Below are 22,359 nucleotides of genomic sequence, written 5' to 3'. Positions count from 1 at the left end.
CCAAGATCATAGGTGCATGGTCCGAAATAACAATAGCATCGTATTTGCAAGATTTAATCTTAGGCAAGAAGTTATTGTCTATAAAGAAGTAATCAATCCTTGAGTAGCAATGATGTACTGGTGAGTAGAAAGAATATGTTCTTGAATTTGGGTTTAAAAACCTCCAGGGATCTGATAAGTTGTGATCAGTTATAAACTTTGTAATTATCTTTGCGGTGTTAGATGCCGTTCCCCCTGTGGAGGAAGTCCTATCTAAAAGTGGATTTAAAACACAATTAAAGTCCCCAGCCATTATAACTTTATGAGTGTTCAGATTGGGAATGGATGCAAATAAATTTTGTATAAATTCCTTATCATCAACATTAGGTGCATAAACATTTATCAAAATCATTTTACAGTTAGATAAGTCTCCCATGACCATTACATATCTCCCTTCAGGATCCAATACTACATCTGATGCTACAAATGGTACTGTTCTATGTATGAGAATTCCCACACCTCTAGTTTTCTTCATAAAACTAGAATGGAACATTTGACCAGTCCAGTCTTTTGCAGCGGAACTGATCCTTGCTTAGTAAGTGGGTTTCCTGTAAAAATACTATTTTAGCATTTAGACCTGTTAGGTGAGAAAGTACTTTCTTTCTCTTTAATTCGTGATTCAGGCCTTTAACATTCCAGCTTACGAAGTTAACTGTCCCATCATGGAGACACTGATTCTGAGTTTTTGATGTCATTTTATAGTCTTAACTGGAAGTGAGACAGCTTAGGTCTTAATTTCCTATTTCCCTAGAGTTGTTGCCATGCAGCTTATTATTACGTTGGTAGTTATAATTATAAAGATTGAGAGGATAGATTAGGTATAGATCAGGCCTGCTCTCTTTCTCTCCCCTTAACCCCCACCCTCCCTTTTGCCTCCCCAAGTGAGGCTAAAACCCACTTCACGCAGTCCCAGTCCTCTGACATACCCAGAGACAGAGCACGTCCAAAGCACAACAAGCCCCAATGCAGCGCGCTTTAGGGTTAAAAGATAGAGATATCTCTTACCAATATAGTCTTAAAAAAAAAAAGAGTTTTGCACTTAAAATATATATATAGTCTTCAGCAATTTTAGTGCATTAAGATGATACACCCAGATAATAAACCCGGGATGGTGTTAAAATGTGTCCAGAATAAGCATAACAAGTCTTAATGCAGTAATAGCAATAACAATAAACCAAGGGTATGATATTGAACAGTCTCGTTTAGGGTAGAGATGAAATAATTAGAAAAGAAAAAGAGAGAAAAAAAAGTGAAAAAAGAATAATTAAGCACAATAAAACATAAACAGATAGCCCTAGTAATACTAAGTAATAATGAGAATATATGTTGATAAAAACCCGTATTTTAAAACGAATAGATCAGACAGTAGATTATTAATCCTTGCTTTATCATTAACCGCCATGACTCACTATTATGTATCAGAATAGTCCCGGGATCAGCTTTCTTAATTCCTTTTCTGCTTCTTCCTTGCTAGCAAAGACATAGAATTGACCCTGCCATTCCACTTTCAGTTTTGCCGGATACAAGAGGCTGTATTTGACGCTGGCTTGCCGTAACCGCTGTTTAATGTTGTAGAAGGCTGCGCGTTTAGTAGCTGTTGCTGGAGAGAAGTCAGGGAATATATGAATGTGGTTATTTTCATATATAATATCTTCCTTGTTTCTGAGGAGTGCCATCACCTCTAGCTTAAATGATAATCGTTCAAAACGAACTATAAAAGATCTTGGTCGGGTCTAACGGTGTTTGATCGCGACGTGTAAGCCGCTGCTATCTCAGATTCTGCTTTAAAGTCCTCCCCGATTATTTTAGAAAAAAGTTCAGCTGCGAATTTCACAGGGTTTGAACTTTCTCGATTCTCAGGCAGACCTTCAATTCTGACATTATACCTTCTACTCCCATCTTCCAAAGCAGCCAGTCTGTCTCCGAGTTTTTCTCTGAGTTTTTTGCATTCGAAAATGACATTTACTGCTTTTTCCTCAGCACTGGCAGCTAAATGTTCGCCATTTCAATCCGATTCGTGAATGTCTCCTTGAGATCCTCCAATTGATCAGTAAGCGTGCTCAGTTTAACCGAGTTTTCCTGAATGCGCTCTTCAATTTTACCCAGCACCTGTCGAAGCTCAAGTTGCACCTCTTGACGCAGCCTTTCATTTGCCTGTTGGAATTCCTGTCGCAGCCATTCATTGGCCTGTTTCATCTCCTGTTTCAATTCCTGTTTCAGTCTCTCATGTGCCTTTGCCCTTGCTTTCTCATTAGCCTTCTCACTTTTCTTTATATCTTGCATGAGCTCAGCGAGCATCACCTCCAGTTTAGACATTTCAATTGTGCTTTCTTGTACCATAGATGAAGCAGCAGACTCTGCTGAAGCCGGTGTCCCCGCTGCTCCCGGCTCGCGTAATTGCGTAATTGAAGCCACGGACTTCAAGGCCCCTTCCATTTTCAGTTGATCTTCTCCAATCGGCGAGCTATCCCGATCTGCACTCACGATTTCACCTTCGCTCCCCTTTTCGCTCTCAGCCGGCGACGATGTAGCGGACCGTGGTCCCGAGGAGTCTGTACTTTCTCCCATCTGATCCAGGTCTGTCTCTGAAAGGCCGTATCTTGAACTAGGGCTTGCTGATCGTAGCTTGGGTGTAGCTTTAGTTTTCGATTCTTTCGGACCCCCCTTCTTGTTGGCCATGTTTATATGTGCTTACATATACTGTAGCAGTCCCTCTCGGGTTGAATAAATACAAGATATCTCAGGATAATAAGCAAATAATATGAAAAATAGCACCGCTGCTAGCGGAGATCCACTTCAGACATCCATCTCTTGCATCGGACGAGACCACAATCCGTGGTCTAGTGTCTTGGTGGATTATACTGTATTTAGAAAAGCAGCAGAGAATTCACTGGAGCTCCATATGCGCAAAGCATACAATTATGCAACTTAAAATTATATATCAAGCACATCTGTCTCGACTAAAACTCTCCAAAATGTTTCCAGGGCATGATCCAACCTGCGAACGTTGCAACCAAGTCCCAGGCTCATTGGGTCACATGTTCTGGGCTTGCACCAAAATAACATTATTCTGGACAAAAATTTTTAATTACCTTTCAGATAGCCTTGGACTCACAATCCCTCCTAACCCATTAACAGCTGTGTTTGGGGTTCTTCCAGAGAGGCTTAAAGTGACAAACAAATTGTGATTGCATTCACTACACTTCTGGCACGCAGACTTATTCTGATAATCTGGAAGAACCCAAACTCTCCTCTTTTAAGTTAGTGAAAAACCAATGTGTTATATTATTTGAAATTGGAAAAAATCAAATACTCATTTAGAGGATCCGTACAGACTTTTTTCAAAACATGGCAGGATCTAATCAGTAATATTCTAAAATAAGTTCATAAAGCACAGAGAATTTATTAATTTAGGTATGTTTACAAGCCTTAAATTTTACGCCATTTGGCTTGCTCTCTCTCTCAGGGGTTGGGATCGATCTGTTCTTAACTCAATTTTTCTTTTTGTAAAAACTTGATTGCTTTGTATGGATTGCAATAAAATTAATAAAAAAAAAAGAAAGAAAGAAAAAAGAACTGTAGCCAACGACTCAAGTGACGAGTTGCAGGTGGGCACATGAGTGGGCAGTACATACTGAACGAGAATTCAGGAGACTAGCATGATGGAGGGAATGAATGGATGTCCTTCTCCTCTCCTCCCCTTCCACACTCCATGCCGTGCACCCCCATCCTTCCATCTGGCAAGAGAAGGCGCGATTGCGGTCCGCCAGTTTTCAGTCACGGACGATTGTGCGTTGGTTCATTCCGTGCATTGTTACAATTTTGCTTTTCTTGCTGATTTATTATATTAACGATTTTTCAAATGTTAATTTTCTCCCTGTGCTTAAAAATTATTAAAAAAACCGGCCTGATTATGCGGCGTATGGTACGCCGTGGGTTGGCTAGTTTCTTTATAAAAATCAAAGTTTTTCTTATTATTTGTTTTATATTCAATGCATTGCCATTTTGTTTATTACAGGCTGCTACTATTTTGGTATTTCCATTATCATGCTGCAAAACATTGTTGCCAGAGTTGCAGCCCCCAAAAATCACAGCAAGTGACATCCCTTAAATGACACTTTTTAAGCTGCTGATGCATATTATGGAGGATAGTGGAAACATTCTCTTAATACTTTCATTGTGCTCCCAAGTAGATTTCTTTGGGCTTTTGACTTCTGGTAACTGTCATTTCAACTACTTAATTGGGTTTGTATTTTGGTTCTAACAGTCAACTTGCAGACTTATAGGTATTGACCCTTGCTTTTGACTCATGCTTATACCCTGGTCCTTTCTCCTTCCCACATCACCTGCTAGCCTTTATTCTGCTGGCAGAACAGTATTATCTTTGCTGGAGATCTTTTACATGGTTTAAGCCTTTCCTGTGCCAAACTGGTGATTGCCCTGTCATCAATCCTTCCAACCAAGAACCTTCTTATACGGCATAACTCTTGGTACCACACCATTACTGAGTTCTGATCTGGAAAGTATGAAAAAATGATCACTAGCAGGAGTTGTGCTACTCAAAGCTAGTGGCCATTGTATAGTTTTCAACTAAGGAACACTGTTTATTAAAATTCAATAATATACAGGGCTTTAAAGTCTTAGCTGTATGAAGTCCTTTTTTGTTGGGCAGCACACTTCATGCTCTGTTTATTTTGCCTACAAGTTCAAATTCTATAACTGTAGTATAATGTAAAGTAAATTGAAAAGGTGTTGTAAAGTTTTTGCATAACAGGATTGTTTTGTTGACTCATGGGAAACTGACACTCGGTTTTAATATTTACATAATACTGTACTGTATCTTAAAATGAAAAATCTTATAAAGCATATGACTCCTGGTAATTCCTCACTTCTGCTTATTTTCAGTACACCGGTTTTGATGGTAAACTTTTTAAACCTCGACAGGGGCAAATAAATTTCACTCTTTTTCAGTCTGAGAGCACATCATATCAAAAGATGTTTCCATTGTTTAAACTGTAATGCTTTGTGGTTTATATGTGGTTAGGAGACTGGGAGATTTAGAAGTCTTTATCCACTTCTAAGTAACATTGTGCATCAAGTATAATGTTTTATTCATTATTTATAGCAATTTTCTATTGCAAGTTTTTGTCAATTTGCATAACGTTAAAATGTAAAAAGAAAAACAGAAACAACAACTCTTTCTTTAGCTTTTAATCCTGCAAAGAAGCAATGAATTCTCTTATTAAAAATATTTATTTTTCTTATCTCTCGTTCATTATAAGATTTTGTGCTTGGCTTGAATATGCTTGGCTTGATCTTTTTGCATTTTCCAGTACAATATCATTATCAGCTACATGAAAAGCTGTAGCTATCCAGCCTGTTATCTGTTTAATTTATTGTGTTGAAATGTTTAAACACATACACTGTACAAAGTGCCCATCCACTTTCCTTTCTAAATATCCACCTTCCTTCTGTATTCATAATATATCAGCAGACAGACTTGCATGCATAGAATTATAAGGCCCTCCAGGCTGACGTCAAAGTAGATTTAAAGGAGAGTCCTGTGCAGAAAGTTAATAGGTTGTTGACAGGTGAGAGACTGCAAAATCAAAGAAAAACAAAGTAAGAGTAAGAAAAAGAGGCTGAACGGGGGAAAACAGCTGGAGAGTGTGATCACTACAGACAAATAGGAACAAGGTAGAGGAGTGTTCTGTAGATGATATTTTGGAGTTGTTCTTTGTGACTGTCACAGAAGAATTTATTGTTATTAACAAATAAATACACACAAGTGAAAGACTACTAAGGTTTTGTGTAGTGTCAAATTTTCACATCTCAGGCTTGTGTTATGGGTGGATGAAATTAAATTGAACAGAGGTTCTGTTTTGATGTATTATTCATTCTTGTTAATTTTACAGAAACCGTTAATCATTTTCAAGCTTTTGAGGCTGACTCTGCTAAAGTCGTTTCCCAGCTTTCTCATTGACAAATTAATCACACTACAAAACAGTGATAACAGCTTTTCAAGCATAGAGTTTGCCTGTCGTTATGACCAAGGATACTTTCAATAAAGAACATTAAGAAAGTTCAGCAAGTAATAATTCATCTAGATCTTCTTTGCAGCATTTTGATACGGACTAATGGTATTGAAGAACAATGTATTGGTGCAGTGGTTCATGGCTGCAGAGTACAGGGGCTAAATCCTAGCCAGGCCTTTGCGTTTGTGGAGTTTTCAGGTTCTGCTTTTGTCTGTATTGAGTTTTCTCCAGATACTATGGTTTCCTACTTACATCCCTAAGATGAGATTGTTTGGTTAACTGGCAACAATGATTCGCTTCCATATTATCTAAGTGTGGGTGGGTATTGAGATGCCTTGCAGTGCTATCCATTGTTAATAATCATTACTCTTAGTTATCTTGTATCTGGATGGATAAGTGAGTTGGATAATGAATAGATAATGATAGTGGAAGTCTTGACTATTGCCAGAAAGCACACATTTGGATTATTAATGAGAAGTAGTAAAATAAATATATAATTCTTCTTTGAGTTATATTTCCTAAATTTTATAATTATTGTTAGATGAAGAACTTTAGTCAGGCAATTGCATATACAGTACTCAAAATCAGTCTGATCCTGGAGTGTCCCAGTGGCTGCAGGACCCCATTTCATTCAAATATTTTGACCATTTTGTTTAATTAAATAACTTGAATCTGCTTGTATACTTTCACATAAAAAGTTCTAGAAATAAAAAATAAGTAAAATGTTCTATAGACTCAAAGACACAAAGTACCCATCAGTCTTTAACTTTATGTTCTTGTAACTAGTGAGCTGTTGGATACTATGGTGAGACATTGGATAGTATCTAACATGTTAGATTTGAATTTCATATTTGGTTATTTTTTTTGTGAAGTTTGCATGTTTTTGCCATGCTAGTGTGGATTTTTCTCCAAGTAAATTCCCAAAGCACAAGTGTTTAAATAATTGGTGTTTCCAAACTGGCCCTGTCTAAGTGTATCTGTGAGTGGTACTGGCGCATGTCCAGTGTTGTTTTGTGCATGGTCCACAGTGCTGCTGGGACAGTTTACAGCCACCATGACTCCAAACTACATTGTGCATGCTTGATAATGACAGATTAAAATGTAAGTTCAGCTGTCTGCTATGTATTTTTAGGCATATTTGCCAGCTGTCTGCTGTAAAAACATACATTTTCAGTGATGTAAAAATGATGAAAGAATAATTGAAAATGAAGAAACAAGAAGCATGTTGTATTTAAGTAAAACACTAGTGGTGAACCACATGTTTGTTATTTATTTATTAAATATGAATTTCAGAAGTCAGTTACTATACATTGTCAATACTGAATTCAGTCTAAAGGTTCGTGAACATCATCACTTGGTTTCAGGTGTAGATCAGCCCTTGAAGGTTCCATAAAGAAACATAAGAAGCATTACCATTAATATATAAGACTGCTAAATGGGAGCTGAGGCCTGCCATCTAATCTAAAGGCAGGCAGTGACATTAAATGAAGAAAGTGGCTTGAAGAAAACTTGCAAACTTTGTAGCCCACCGTGACTAGGATATTTTCCCAATGCTTCACTACACTCTTAACAGTGATAAATTACAGGCCCAAAAACAAAATATAATGAAACAGATACATACATCTTACTTATGCCTCTTATGTATGACACACTTCCTGAGTTAATATCCTGACCTGTGTGTTTTGAAGATATCCATAAAAGAAGTACTGACTGGTATGATAAAAAAATCACTTAAGGACTCAGACACACTGATCAACTGAACTAAAAACCTTACCTAAGGCAAAGATTAGCAAAAATTTCTCTGATCTCTATCTTCTTTTGAAATTTCTAGATTTGACACTCAGTGTGGCCCTGTGAAACAATACAAAACAAGAAAGAAGGAGGAAAACAAATATGATTTTTTGTTATATGCTGGTGCTATGCATTCTTCAGACATTATCCCACAAGCCTGTGAAGCCGTGTAGGTGACAATATCATAATTAGTACTGAATTTGGACAGACTGATGCTGCCAAGTACAACACAAAGTTTAAGTATTAAGTGTATTGATTGATTAATGCAAATAAAAAGAATACGCTGGTCAAATGCACAATTAAATAAGTAGATTATATTTTTTTTGCCCAGCTTTAGTGAACAATAAAAATTTTATTTGTGTTGAACAAAATTTGATGGTGGGACATGTTTTAATTGATTTATTTTATAACGAACTGGAGCCTGAATTCACGCTTAAGAAACTGTAGTTCAGCCTCCAAAGCTCCATGATGTTGTAACTCAGTTGTTTAATATTATGGAGCTGATGGACATTTGTTGGTGGCTTTTAGTACACAAATACCAAAGCATGCAATTGAAATCTGATTGCCACGAAAGGTCTGAAATAGACATAAACCTGGCCTACTCCCCCATGCATTTTGTGGTGGCTGAGTGTCACCTGAGCTGGGATATCCCCTTTTTAAAAGCTCTCTTTCATGTCTTTTGCACATTGAATTGACATAATAAGATACAAACAGGTAGTTTTTATTAATGATTCACCATATTTTCTGTCATAAATGCAAAAAATGGAAGTAAAAAATGTTTCAAGGTTTCCGCATGAAATTATGCAAAACTAACATTAATAATTCATGTTAAAGTACACATTTTGCTTTTTTTTTACTTATTATGGGTCATAGGTGTCTCCGTGTGACTGGTATCTTCTAAAACCAGTGTTGGTAAACTGAGGCTCTCTAGAGAAATCCTGCAAATAAAGTTAGTAGACAGAAGTGGAGAGTCCCAGTGTTAATGGTTTGTATAATTTGTGGACGTGAAGCCCAATAGCAGTTTTGCATAGCTGCATTGGTATTTGGATCAGTCAAAAGCCTCTTTTCAGCACCATGGCATGGTTTCGATAAATTATTATAAGGCATTACTGACAATGAAAGTAAATTTGTCTGTTGCCTCGACCATTAACTTCTAGGCTCATGTCAGGAGGAGAACTGAGGAGACAAGGATGTGGCAAAGAATTAAGGGAACTACGGGAGTGCTATATAATGAGCAAGTAAGCTTGGCTTCCCACAAGAGTGACTGGAGGAAGCTACACTACTCTTTTTATAATTTTCCCTTTGTTCGTTCCTTTATCTGATTTTGCTAAAAAAAAACCCACACAATTCATTTTGAATCATTGAGTCCTTTAAAGTGGAGCATCATTTTAAAGTTGTTATTGAAAGGCTGTGTGAAGCAACTTTTCATGCCCACATATCTTCATACGTTACATATTATGGGAGCTAATGAAGTCACTTATGAAAACCATCTGTGAATAAAACAACAGACATTCCATATGCAGCACTGCAGGAAACAGCCTCGGACTCTGCAAAAATAAAGTATAAGCGTTTGAGACATAATGCAGCTATCTTTTGCCATGTAATATATTTGAAGTTTACAGTATATTTTATATAGAGAGTGGATTCAGAAAGTATTCAGATCCTTTCACTTTCTGTGCAGTTTATTGTGTAGATTTATTTGTAAATGGATATGTGACTATGCCATTCCCCTACAGACTCCCTCTTCCTACATGGGAGTCTGCTGAACCAACGCTGTCGATAGTTTTGACCGAGATGAGCTGACAAATGAGGACAATTCTCTGATGATGCCAGAGGATGGTGGAAAAAGTGCCCAAATGCTTTTATTAAAAAACAGTCAACACAAAAATAAAACCATGTGTCAACTGTGCAGTGTTCTAAATAAAGTACATAAATAAATTTTTAAAAATCATTGTGAAAAGTGGGGATAAAAATAATCAATAAATAAATCCATTAAAAATCCAAGGTTAAAACTCCTCCTGATCTCAGCCCACCTCCTTTTAATTCTCTCCGGCTCACCCATTAATCGGGTAGCAGCCACAAGCTCTTTTCCGCCGACCTCCATCATAGCTGCTTCCAGGCATGACGGCCAGACCGACCGAGGTCGGCTGTCCTTCCTTCTTCCTTCGCGCTCACATGGTCGCACCTCAGAAGGCTAGGGAGGTCACCTGATTTGCTCGCCCAATTCCGCCCGAACGTTCAGTGGGGAGAATTAGCCCCTAGAGCGCCACAGCTAACGCTCCTTCATGGGGCCCCAGCTCATACTACTTCCTCCTTCCAGGTGGCCAGATCAATCACTGAGACTACCTTTAATGTCCTTTAACCACTTTCAGTCTTTTTCCTTTCCTTTGATTTCCCCCTTCCTTGTGCCGACCCGTATATTAATCACATGCCGCAGGAAGCCAATGAAGCAATTGAGAATGATCGCACGTGTAGGTTTGATGCCCCAACTACCTCATTAACTACCCACAGTCGTGCAATTGCACCCATGGAGAACGACACGGCTTTATGGATTTAAAACCTGGTCCTTTTTTTTGAAGCTGTGGACCCGCTATACCACAGGATAAATTTTGCATTTTTGCCCAATAACCCATAATGACAAAGTGAAAAACATGTTTTCAGAAAGGTTTACCCTGATTTATGCCTCAACAGAATTTTGATGCTGAGATCTACAGAGAATTCCTTGTATTCATGACTTAGTCTTTGTCCTAAAATGCAGTGTAAACTTATGGACCTTATGTATATAGAAGTGTGATCCTTTCTAAACAATGCCTAATCAATTCAGTTTGCCCACAGGTAGACTCCACATATCAAGGAAAATTAAATCAAACATGATACACCGGACCACAATTTGGAGTGCCACAGCAAAGGGTCTGAATACTTATATAAATGAGAGATTTCAGTTTATGATTTTTAATAAATTTGCAAACCTTTCTGAAAACATGTTTTTACATTATGACAATGGGTTGTTGAGTTTAGATTGGTGGGCAAAAATGGCAAATGTATTAATTCAAAGCTAATTCTACAACACAGTAAAGTGTACAGAACGTGAAAGGGTCTAAATACTTTCTGCACTCTCTGTATGTGTCAGATTTGAGGTTAATTTATCTATTCAACTGTTCTAATATTTAAATTATTTTGTATAGTCATGTGACCATATGGAAAAACATGATCCACTGTAGAAAACCCCTAACGGGAGCAGCCCAAAGAAGAAAAAGAAGTATAGACATGTGAATCCTTCATATTCTGTGTGAATTCCATCCTTCTGTTCATCTTCTAAATAAATGTTTTTGTATGTAGCCAGAGATCATCCCAAGGATATATAAAAACAGCTTTGTAACCGTGACAGAGTGCCTTTTGTTTCAGGGCATGCATACACTCCATTAATTCAAGATAAATTTACTGTAGAATTGGTTAAGCTAAATTGCATGATTTTAGAAAAATTTGAACATCCAGAGAAAAGGCCACACAGAAATAGGGACAAGGAATAAACATGACACACAGTGGCTAAACCCAGACTCAAAAGCTACCACCCTACCATGCATCAGGCTAAAATGAAACTAATATAATTAAAATTAGTGACGTATACTTCTGATGCTCCCATTTACAGGTTAGTTGAAATAACCATTCTTTCCAAGAAGTACTCTTTGCAGACAGAATCCAGGCTGGCCTAACAAAGCGAAAATTTTATGATCATCTTTAAATCCAACTAATGGTTTACAGTGATTACAATAAGAGAAAAGCCAATCAAATCGAATGTAGAATAATAATACCAATACCAATAATGTCTCATCAGCCTCATTCAGCACAGTGTACTGTGATATCATCAACTTGATCTCAGAGAGCACAACAGTAATCACAAATTCCAGATGTGTAACAATGTATAAAATGTGAACACTTAAAGACACAAAACAGCTTTCAGGTCTAACATATTGGCAAGCAACATAACAGTAGTGCAGTGACTCCACTCCTGTAAGTAATTTTTATCACAGACATTAAAGATATTTTTTGCTCTACAGTGCTATTATCTATAAATCATAAATTTTGTCATATGATCATTATTTGCACCCACGCTCAACCTAATACACATGTAAAGTTTTCTTTCTAATTGCTATATTAGACTTGTGTGGTGTTTGGAATTTTAGTTGTTGGTTGCACTGCACCCGAAACTTCTTTTGGCAGTTTTATAAATTCATATAGAGAAAGCCTTGGTTTTCACATTAATTGATAAAAAATAAACTTCTTCTTTCTCATTTCCGTGTTGCACATGTTGTGTTGTCCCTGTGGTTTGGGTAGCATGAGAGAAGGGAAGGTGTAAAATGAGTTTTAAACCAATGGGCTGCAGCTGGACAAAAATCTGGTTCTGTGATTAATAGTGCTAAATTGTCCTGCCCGTATATGTGCTTGGCCCCTTACTTAATCACATAATGAAACTCATCTTTTGGAGTTGAAAGATTTACTACTTGCTTCGTGTGCATCCTGTAATAGAATATGTGGCTTCAAAAAATGAATGGATTGGTAGAGGAATACTATAAACAATATGTATATTGCAGATTATCATATTTTTATAGTTATTTTCTATAGGTTACATTTGTTTTACAAAGACTGTCCTGTGTTTTAATTGCATAGTATTCACGTACTTTAACACTCACATTTATTTATATATTATATAGATAGTATGCATGACAATTCAACAAAGGTAAGAGTGTGTTGTACTACAAAAGAAAATAAACTTTAACAACTTGACAAAGAGGTTTCTCATATATTTACTAAAACGGTTGTATTTGCTATCAGTGCTGTCAAACATTTTGATGAAAAAACTTTAAAAAGTGGAAAGGTATGTACATACAGCACATTAGCAACCAACAGTTTTAAGTTTTCTGCAGACCCCTACTCATTCTACTGTCTCATGAAACAATTATAAAGCTTTTAAACAAAATTTTTGTTTATTGATATTGCAGATTTCAAAAAAGATTGGAATAACAGTGAAAGAGATATCAGTTAATCTGATTTTTGAAAAGACATTTGTGTTGACATAATACTGACATTCATCATCATGTTTGATTGCTATAAATGATGTTATTGTTATAGGCCAAATTGCAGGCCTAAATCATGCAGTAGCCTGGGAATTAGAATTTCGCTGAGGGTGCTGTACATGTTTGCATCTTTAGCCAAGTCAGAGTAAATATGGTACATATTTATTGAGCTTCTGTAAAAACATTAGTTAGGACTGGAATATGTGCTGGAGTCCCTAGTTCTTTCCACAAATGTTATGTATAAGAAAATTGTGCTTTTGAAAGTAGTTTTATTATGTACATTTCATCCAATGCTAAATCCATTTTTATTTGTCTATTATTTGCAGATACTTATTAATCGTCTTCTACTTGGAAAGTCCAGGGATAAAGATGCCTGCTAAGCAAACATAGCCTTCACAGTATGGCTGAATGAGCTTTTTCGTGACCCCAGTGGAGTACCTGGAAGCTTGAAATGGTTCCTGGGAGAGAAGATAAATATTAAACAAACCTCTGAATGCATTAGATTTTCTGTTTGGGATTTTGCACAGTTTGTTTGTACCTCTTGTTCTCCAGTGTCCTGAAATCCAAATCTTAATGTCACTTTTTTTTCTGGAAAAAATCTACACACTTGAGTAACACAAACCTAAAATAAGGAATAATGTGAGCTTTCAAGCTGATTGCTGATGCAGGTGCTGAGATCAGATCCAATAATTTCTTTTCTGATGGAGTTGAACATCTTCTTTTACACTTGTTATCAAAACTGACCTCCCCTTCAATTTAGAAAGACAATCTGGTGCTGATTAAAAAATATCTCTCAGGCATTTTTTAACGAACTCTCCTCAGAATTTGAAACCTCTTTTTGCATTATATTATTTAGCACTAAGGCAGTTTCTAACTGCAGTTCTCCCTTTCTGATGCCACTAAGTTGAGTTCTGTGTCACAAAGAGATTGCTGTACATGGAATTTGCCAATAACTGTTTAAAGAAAGCATTTTCAAGCAGTAACAAACAGACAATAATGATCTAGCATCTTTGCCAAGTCAGCAATGTATTACTATTCAATGTGCTTATTTTAGTCCTGATTTGCACTCTTTGATTATTATGTATTGATGAGGCACATTTCCTGCATGCCTAAAAATTTCACATGTGTTTGCAGAATATAACATGTCTCGATTTTCCACATGTCCTCCCTAAGCACTTCGCTGTTTGTGCTTAGTGCATTAGCTACAGAGTCCAGTGGAGTTCAGAGATACTGTAGCAACAGAGAAATACATTTGTAAGTTGGGGAAACTGGGACAAAAAGGTAGAAAAAAAGGACCAGACCTGCATTGGCAACCACAGCCATGCAATCAGATGACTTGTTTATTCGAAAGCTTCGCCGGCAGAGTCCCCGGACTCCCTTGGCAACAGTTGCCTTTGAACCCAGGAGAGATCTTTTGAGTCCTGGCATCAGAAATAAGGGAGTAGCCGAATGGCCTCCCAGAAAAGGAGGAGAGGATAAAGGTTGCCCTGAGAGTGTGACCCCAACTAGAGCTGGTATCAGTGGTGGACTGAGGTCTTCAGGAAGGAGTCACGCCATGCAGAGAAGCAATAGTGATGTCACTTTGGGAGACCTGGAGGTTTCAGGAATTGGAACAGGAAAAACTGGAACTGGTGGAGATAAGTCAATTGGTAGCCCTGGTTCAGGAGAACAAGGGGTGGTCCTCCACAGGGAGTATGGGAGTTTGTCCTCCCTAGAGAGACAGAGCAAAAGCAGAGCCCAGAATCACGAGGACCATGGAGCATTGAGCCCATCAGCCCTCCGTTTTAAAGATCCATTTGTGCTACTTGGACTGCAAGGTGGAACATCAGAACCAGACTACTGTCGAGCTCTCTCTCTTCCTGCAGGAGACACTCCCAAAGTCAAGCCAAGTAAGGCTGAGGCCTCTAAAAAGTCCAAATGTCAATCTTCACTGCAGAGTTGTAATGAGACTGCTCCTGGTGGGACATTTGTGAGAAATTTTGCCCACTATGATGTGCAGAGCATGCTTTTCGATTTGACTGAGGCAGCTTCCAATCGGGACAGTATAGGACGCAAGAAAAACATTACCTCAGGTGCTTCAGCTGCCTCACAGCTGCGCAGCCCTGCCATACCTACTCCTGTTGGGGCAGCAGGGGGTTCCAACTCACCTGGTATAGCAGGCAGTAACACAGAGGACCTAGACTGTCTGCGAGAGTCTTTGGCTCTTGATGATGGTGATGAGAATCACAATGACCTTCTCTTCAGCTGCCCCCACTTCCGGAATGAAATTGGTGGAGAAGAGAGGATTGGCCTGGGCCGATCTCGTTCATGGAACTGTCCGTCATCCCATCTCCCCTTAAATTTTCATTGCCCAAATGATGCAGTGTCTGTTCTAGAGGAGCCCCGGGAAAGTCATGTTCAGCAACAGGGCAAGGCCAGCTTCTTCATTGAGCATGCCGACTTGGGAGCCCACTATTACCGCAAGTACTTCTATATGAAAGGTAAACAGCCAATCACATTTGTGATGTATATCTAGATACAGTTTGTAATATGATTCAGTTTATGATCTAGCTTTCTTGTTTAGTTTTTCTATTACAGCACTTATAAAATTTACACATTTAAGCGTGAAATAATATTTATTCATTCTTTTTCCAAACCCATTTATTCCATAACAGGTTGGTAGAGAATGCAATTTTGTAGGAACTGATTCTAGACAGGGTATCAGTCCATCAGAGGTCATATAATTGTATATATTCCTCACATTTAATGCAATATATACGTAGAATCTTCAGTAAAGAAGCCAACCTTAAAATTCCTAAGTAAGAAGCAACTAACATTTCCATATTGGTTTGTCTGACCTGCTATCCAAAATTACATTTGAGACATATTTTATCACAACATGGCATTTCTACACCTGCATGGTCCAGCTCAAAGTCACAAAGATCCACAGTCTGTCTTGACACGTTTAACATTATTTTATACAAGGCAGGATCTAACCCTTGCTGAGAATCTGAGTGCTGATTGGCACATGCCAAAACACAGTGACAATTTAGAACCATTTAAGTTTGCACATACATCCTTGAAAAAAGAAAAACCATTGTAGACATGGGGAGAATGTACAAACTTGGACATGATGCAGACTGGTCTCTGGATTCTAAAACATGATGCTGGATCTGTGGTGTGGCCTCACTAGCCAGTAAGATGTCATGCTTAAATCTTTGAGTTGCAGCTTTTATTTCAATGCATACTTTTTAGTAGCGATGGCATTATATATGGCACAGTGCTTAGCGCTTTTAAGTCACAGCGATAGAATCCATATAGTTTTATGTAATCAAAGTTGTCTATAGTATACAAACAACTCTAAAGTATATAACACTATAACTAAAGATTCTTGGTGCCAATTTATTACCCAACCACTCTCTGTGGCTTAATGTGGGTGTTTGAGAAAGTGTGCCACTCTAATGGACTAACAGCGAGTCCATGGTGGCACCTTGCTTTATGCCCATTGTTGCCGAGGCCCCATGGCCATGTGTTCTAATATATTGTTTGCTAGTTTGGGTGATTAGATATCATGGAAGAATAGAATTGTACAACGGTTTAGTTCTGCTTAACCTAGCTTTACTTGTTTACAGCTTTTGAAACTGATTTAGTTTACAATTCCAAGTTTAAATTTAATGCATGTTACAATGTATTACATCAAAACTTAATGACTATAGTTATGTTAATATTGCACAAATAACCAAAAAACGCAAACTTGGAAAATGTTAAATAAATTATGGCAGAATTACTAATGCATTTATTTCTGTTCAATTTCGGCTCATTGTAATGGCAAAGCCATGCATTTATTTTATTTCACATGCTTTAATAAATAATCCATGTACCCAGCAATATTTGGGAGCACTTCCAAGCTGATAATGTATTTGCATATTATAATTATATACCCAGAAACAGTAGTTTCTATTTTTATGGTTTCTTTACCAAACTAATTCCAGTGTCATTTCATTCAAAAGTGTGTATTTCTTTAATTTAATGCTGCCATAGCCTGCTCTTCCTGCTGAAACTGATTTTCATTTTTTAAAATGTTTTATATGGACATGTAGTCATTACAATAAGAGTGCTGTGAAGAAGAGTGATGATTAATATACAGTGTAGTCATTAATTTAATATCTTTACAATAATGTCAATCTCTCGTTCATCATCCTGCTTCTTTTGGTGCCTGCTCATAGATCACCAGAACTTCTTTGGGACTGATGAACGCCTGGGTCCAGTAGCAATTAGCTTCCGTAGAGAAGAGAAAGAAGGATCACAGTACAACTACCGGATTATCTTCCGCACAACTGAGGTACCAGCCTTGTCGGTTTGTTTCTCTTATATACACCAATAAGCCACAACATTAAAACCACCTGCCTAATACTGTGTAGGTCCATTTCATGCCACTAAAACAAGTCTGTGGTCTGCAGCAATTTTAGGCAGGAGGTACGTGTCAAAGTATCATCCACCTGAATGCCAGGACTCAAAGTTTCCTAGCAGAAAATTGCCTACATAGATCATAACACTGCTTCCACCAGCTTGCCTTCTTCCTATAGTGCATCCTGCTGCCATGTCTTCCCCAGGCAAATGACACACACGCACCCTTCTGTCAATATAATCTAAAAGAAGGCTTGATTCATCGGACCAGGCCATCTTCTTCCATTTCTTCATAGTCCAGTTTTGACACTCTCGTGCCCATTCTAGGCGCTTTTGGTGGTGGACTGGGCTCAGCACAGGCACTCTGACAGGTCTGTAGCCACACAGCTCCATGCACTGCAGGTCATAATGCACTGTGTATTGTGACACCATTCTCTCATGGCCAGCATTATGTTTTTCAGCAGTTTGTGGTACAGTAGCTCTTCTATGGGATCGGACAGGTGGGCTAGCCTTTGGTCTCTACTTGCCTCAGTGAGCCTTGGGTGCCCATGACCCAGTTGCTGATTCACCAGCTGTCCTTCCTTGGATCACTTTTGGTAGGTATTAACCACTGCATACCAGGATCACCCTACAAGACTTGCCATTTTGGAGATGCCTTGGCCCAGTCGTCCAGCCATCAGAATTTGGTCCTTGTTAATGTTACTATAGCTCAGATCCTTTCACTTGCCCATTTTTCCTTGTTCTGACACATCACTGTGAGGAACTGACTGATCACTTGCTGCCTTATGTATCACACCCCTTAATAGCTGCCATTGTAACAAGATAATCAATCAACTCACTTCACCTTTTAGTGGTTTTAATATTCTAGCTGATTGGTGTACATTGAGCCATGTTTAACAAGAATATTTCAGTTGTTAGGTTTAGACAGTTTGCTTTCTTGTTACAATTATAGCCCAAACAAGCCTTTTTTATGAAAAAGAAAAAAAAATCTTTTTTGCACTTTTCTTTTAGTTAAAGACGTTACGTGGTTCAATTCAAGAAGAGTCAGTACCATCAGCAGCACGCCACGCAACGCCTCGAGGTCTATCCCCTAAGAAATTGTTGGAGTATATCATGCCTGAGTTGAACCTGCATTCTATTCGTCTGGCTTCAACATCCCCCAAAGTCAAGGAGACCCTTCTGAAGTTGGATGAACAAGGGGTAAGGGGGCTAAAACTTCAAAACTAGCACAAGATTGTTTAGATTTTCTGCTTTATCTTCAGAAATCAGAATAAATAATATAAAATTCTTTCAGGAAGAAAATGATCAGTGATCTGTGTCAAATAGTCAGCAAGTTTTAGTTTTTACAACAGTCAAGGAGCTAAGTGGCCCTGAGGCTTGGGATCTGCACTGGTAATCGGAAGGTTGCTGGGTCGAGTCCCGTAAATGCCAAAAGGGACTCTGCTCTGTTGGGCCCTTGAGCAAGGCTTTTAACTTGCAATTGCTGAGTGATTTAATCAGTGAGAAAAGCGCTATATAAAGGCAAAGAATTGTTATTATTACTTAGTAGGAGTCTGCAATGCCTCGCAGTTAGGAGACCCGGGTTCGCTTCCCGGGTCCTCCCTGCATGGAGTTTGCATGTTCTCCCCGTGTCTGCGTGGGTTTCCTCCGGGCGCTCCGGTTTCCTCCCACAGTCCAAAGACATGCAGGTTAGGTGGATTGGCGATTCTAAATTGGCCTTAGTGTGTGCTTGGTGTGTCGGTGTGTTTGTGTGTGTCCTGCGGTGGGTTGGCACCCTGCCCAGGATTGTTTCCTGCCTTGTGCCCTGTGTTGGCTGGGATTGGCTCCGGCAGACCCCCGTGACCCTGTATTCGGATTCAGCGGGTTAGACAATGGATGGATGGATAGGAGTCTGCAATGCTGCATGTGCAGTAGCTATGTCACTTGAATCTTTAATTTTACTCAACTCATTTCATGAGTGGTGTGTTTCAGATAGCTCAATACACTAAAAAGGGACATACTTGTAACACAGAGATTAAGAACAATTAATCTTAGATATATAAGACATTATATGTATCATATTAAAGGCAATGTGTTTAGTTTATGATGGCATGTTTAAAAACATGCAGTCCAAAAATATAGGTAGCATCTCCAAACTAGTGTTTTCAAAAGAATCCACCTCTAGATAATCAAAATCAGTACAGGGAACAGAACCTTTTAATTTTATTTTTAGGTAATGTGTAGATTTTATCCCATAATAAAATACACTGTTCTTTAGTAAGTGAAAAAACATCTTCTGATTCATTGTGAATACCTCTATCACCTCAGACTATCCAAAATATATCCATTTCAGGACCCCAAGAAATTGTACTTAAGCACCTGCTTCACTGGGCCACATGTTTTCCAAATGCCCCCATCTCTGATTTTGCTGGAATACAATCTTTACAGTATTGGAATCACAATAATCCCTAATCCTTTAACAACTCTATGTAGTTTAAAATCTGGAGAGAAGTTACTGCTTAATGAAAAGTGTATTGTGATGACTTAAGCCAAACTTCTCAGTAGGAAAATGATGTCCTGTTTTACTTAATATTAGAAAAAGGTCAAGTGAATTTTCTGAGAAACGGCTGAAAAGTTATTTAGAATCTATCCTTTACTGTATCATTGTTGTTCTCGCTCAATTAAGCATGCTGAAACATTTATAACATTTTGGATATTTCAGTGTCTCTGAGTGTTTACTTCAGTTTTGTATATTTCTTTCTTTGGTTTCTATCTAGATAGATAGGGGAAGTGATATCTGATCTGATTTAAACAAGATTTTGTACTGTATGTCTTACTGATTTGTACTGTATCAATTGTAATTCAATTGTTTAATGAAAAAATATATATAAAATAAATAAAACTGGAAAGTATTTTCCACAGCTAGCCTGTAGTTTATCCAGAGAACATCATCTTATTAGATACAATGAAGCTTTTAGTGTATCTGAATGTTATTGCCCTGCTAAGTTGTCTCTATTAACACACAACTGCTTGCTGAAAAATTCTTTCTATATAGTGCCTTTCAGGATCCATCCATTATCCAACCCTAACTACAGGGTCACGGGGGTCTGCTGGAGCCAATCCCAGACAACACAGTGCGCAAGGCAGGAAACAAACCCTGGGCAAGGCGCCAGCCCACCACAGGGCGCGCACAGACACACACACCAAGCACACACTAGGGATAATTTAGAATCGCCAATGGGTTTAAACAACTAAAAGATATTAAATTATAAAAAGTGTACATTTAACAGTAGAATATGTCACTTATGGTATTATATAGCAACACCTCTCAAGAATATAGTATTCCTGTTAGGAAAATTCTTTATTGAATCCAGTTCATCCAATTCAGATATATTGTAAGGGCATAAAGAGAACAAAAAAGTTTAGAAAAGAACAACATAGCTCATCAACTGTTATTCATCTATCTCTTTAAAAAATATTTAAAGGTTGCAAAAATAATATCATCTTCTAATATTGCCTAGTACCTTAATCCATGTACCATTTGTGTGAATTATATTTACTATTAAGATGGTATACAAATCAGTGTCACATACTTCCTGGTTTTCCAAGATTTTTAAGTTAAAAAAAAATGTTTGCTGTGGTAGTCACCGTGTATTACTGATTAAAGGTTTAGAAACTCTTGCGTGTCTCTCCAGGTTTTTAATATGTGGTCTGAGTATTGGGATTAGTAGATTGGTACATTTTGTCTTTGGTAGTGACCCTCACTAGAATTAAAGATTTTGTCTTGTCCATTTCCTGGTGCTGCTTATTATTTTTCCCTTCCAATTTCTTAGTCAGGCAGAACTGAAGTGAGGTGGAGATTTCTGATGGTATCAATAACCTAGGAGCCATTCTTTACATATAATTGATTTCTTATTTGGCCGTTCCTGATAGAAATGTTAATCTGGTCAGCTTCCACGGGTATTGACAATATAAAAGTCAAGAGTGAAGAGGTTATAATTCCTCAGTTTCGTCTGAAACAATCTCTGGACCAGCCTGCAATAAAGTAATGCAAAGAGCTATTATATGGCTTGGATAACCATTTTGTGCTTGTGATGAAACAAGCAAAGAATGTTCCTTGTGCTTTACTCTTTTAGAATGCTGCTGTTTCAGCAGTGTCCTAAATTTAGTTGTTTCAATGAGCCCAGAGCATCTGAAAGTGTCTTAACACTGACTTCATGGAAATGAGTTTATAGTGTTTCTTTCCACTTTCTTTTTGTCACCTCCTTTTCTGATGTCATAAGCTTGCTTTTGAAGCTAATAGCTAATTGAATGCTCAAGTAACTTCCGTATCAGGAGGATGTCTGTCACTAGATTAGTAACTGATTTCATGGCAGACTCAGTTTGCTAATATAAAACAGGCATTCATAACATGAAATAGACCTTGATTCCACATCAATGTCCCAAAAGACATGTTCTGCCTCTGCAGCGCATTAGATCCTACCCAACAGTCATTGTCTTGTCTGCTTTCAGTACATTTTGGTTTTTAGCCCTAATGCAGGCCATTTTCCAGGTCCTGGTAATCCTGTTTTACCTACTGCACTTGAGTCTTTGGTAAATTCATCTTCTCAAAGTAGCATGGCACAGGGAGGGGGTGGATGCTCTGATTAGTCATGTTGTTATTTTTTTCCTGAATTCCGGAAAAGCCATAGTTGCTGAAATGCTTGAATGAAGGTCATGATGTATACACAGACTGCTGATTTAGCAGTCTGTAGCCAGGCATTTTACTCAGTCCTGCGTAATTCTTCTAGGGCTCATGAGCTTGTCATTTGAAAATGTTTCTGTACCATATGTGTGCCAGTGTTTGTGTGTGTGTGTGTGTGTGTGTGTGTGTGTGTATGTCATGAGAGATAAGAGGATTGCAAGTTAATTAGAGAAAAATTGTTGTCTTAAAGGTACACCGTGAATTCAATATTAATCTGGCTAATTTTTTGGAACCACAAAAGTCATGTGATGGATGCTTGTTAAGTAATGGAACCACAGTCTTTAATGAACTGTCAGCACAGTCTTTTAAA

At 38.0% G+C, this 22,359-nt stretch overlaps 1 protein-coding gene across 6 annotated transcripts in view; it reads left to right on the top strand.

Moving 5' to 3' along the window:
- The window catches only part of zmp:0000001168 (signal-induced proliferation-associated 1-like protein 2), a 320,580-nt gene that overhangs the window by 223,753 nt on the left and 74,468 nt on the right, over positions 1 to 22,359 (top strand). For all 6 annotated transcript variants that reach the window (XM_039769037.1, XM_039769034.1, XM_039769032.1 and 3 more), the window contains 3 exons: positions 13,267 to 15,420; positions 17,146 to 17,261; positions 18,338 to 18,526. In XM_039769037.1, coding sequence (XP_039624971.1) covers positions 14,262 to 15,420; positions 17,146 to 17,261; positions 18,338 to 18,526 — 1,464 coding nt within the window. In that variant the 5' untranslated portion in view covers positions 13,267 to 14,261. The remainder of the gene's footprint in view (positions 1 to 13,266; positions 15,421 to 17,145; positions 17,262 to 18,337; positions 18,527 to 22,359) is intronic.

The sequence above is a fragment of the Polypterus senegalus genome, chromosome 11, assembly GCF_016835505.1.
Source record: "Polypterus senegalus isolate Bchr_013 chromosome 11, ASM1683550v1, whole genome shotgun sequence".
In the NCBI taxonomy this organism is placed as follows: domain Eukaryota; kingdom Metazoa; phylum Chordata; class Cladistia; order Polypteriformes; family Polypteridae; genus Polypterus; species Polypterus senegalus.
This window is presented reverse-complemented; position numbering and strand designations above follow the sequence as displayed.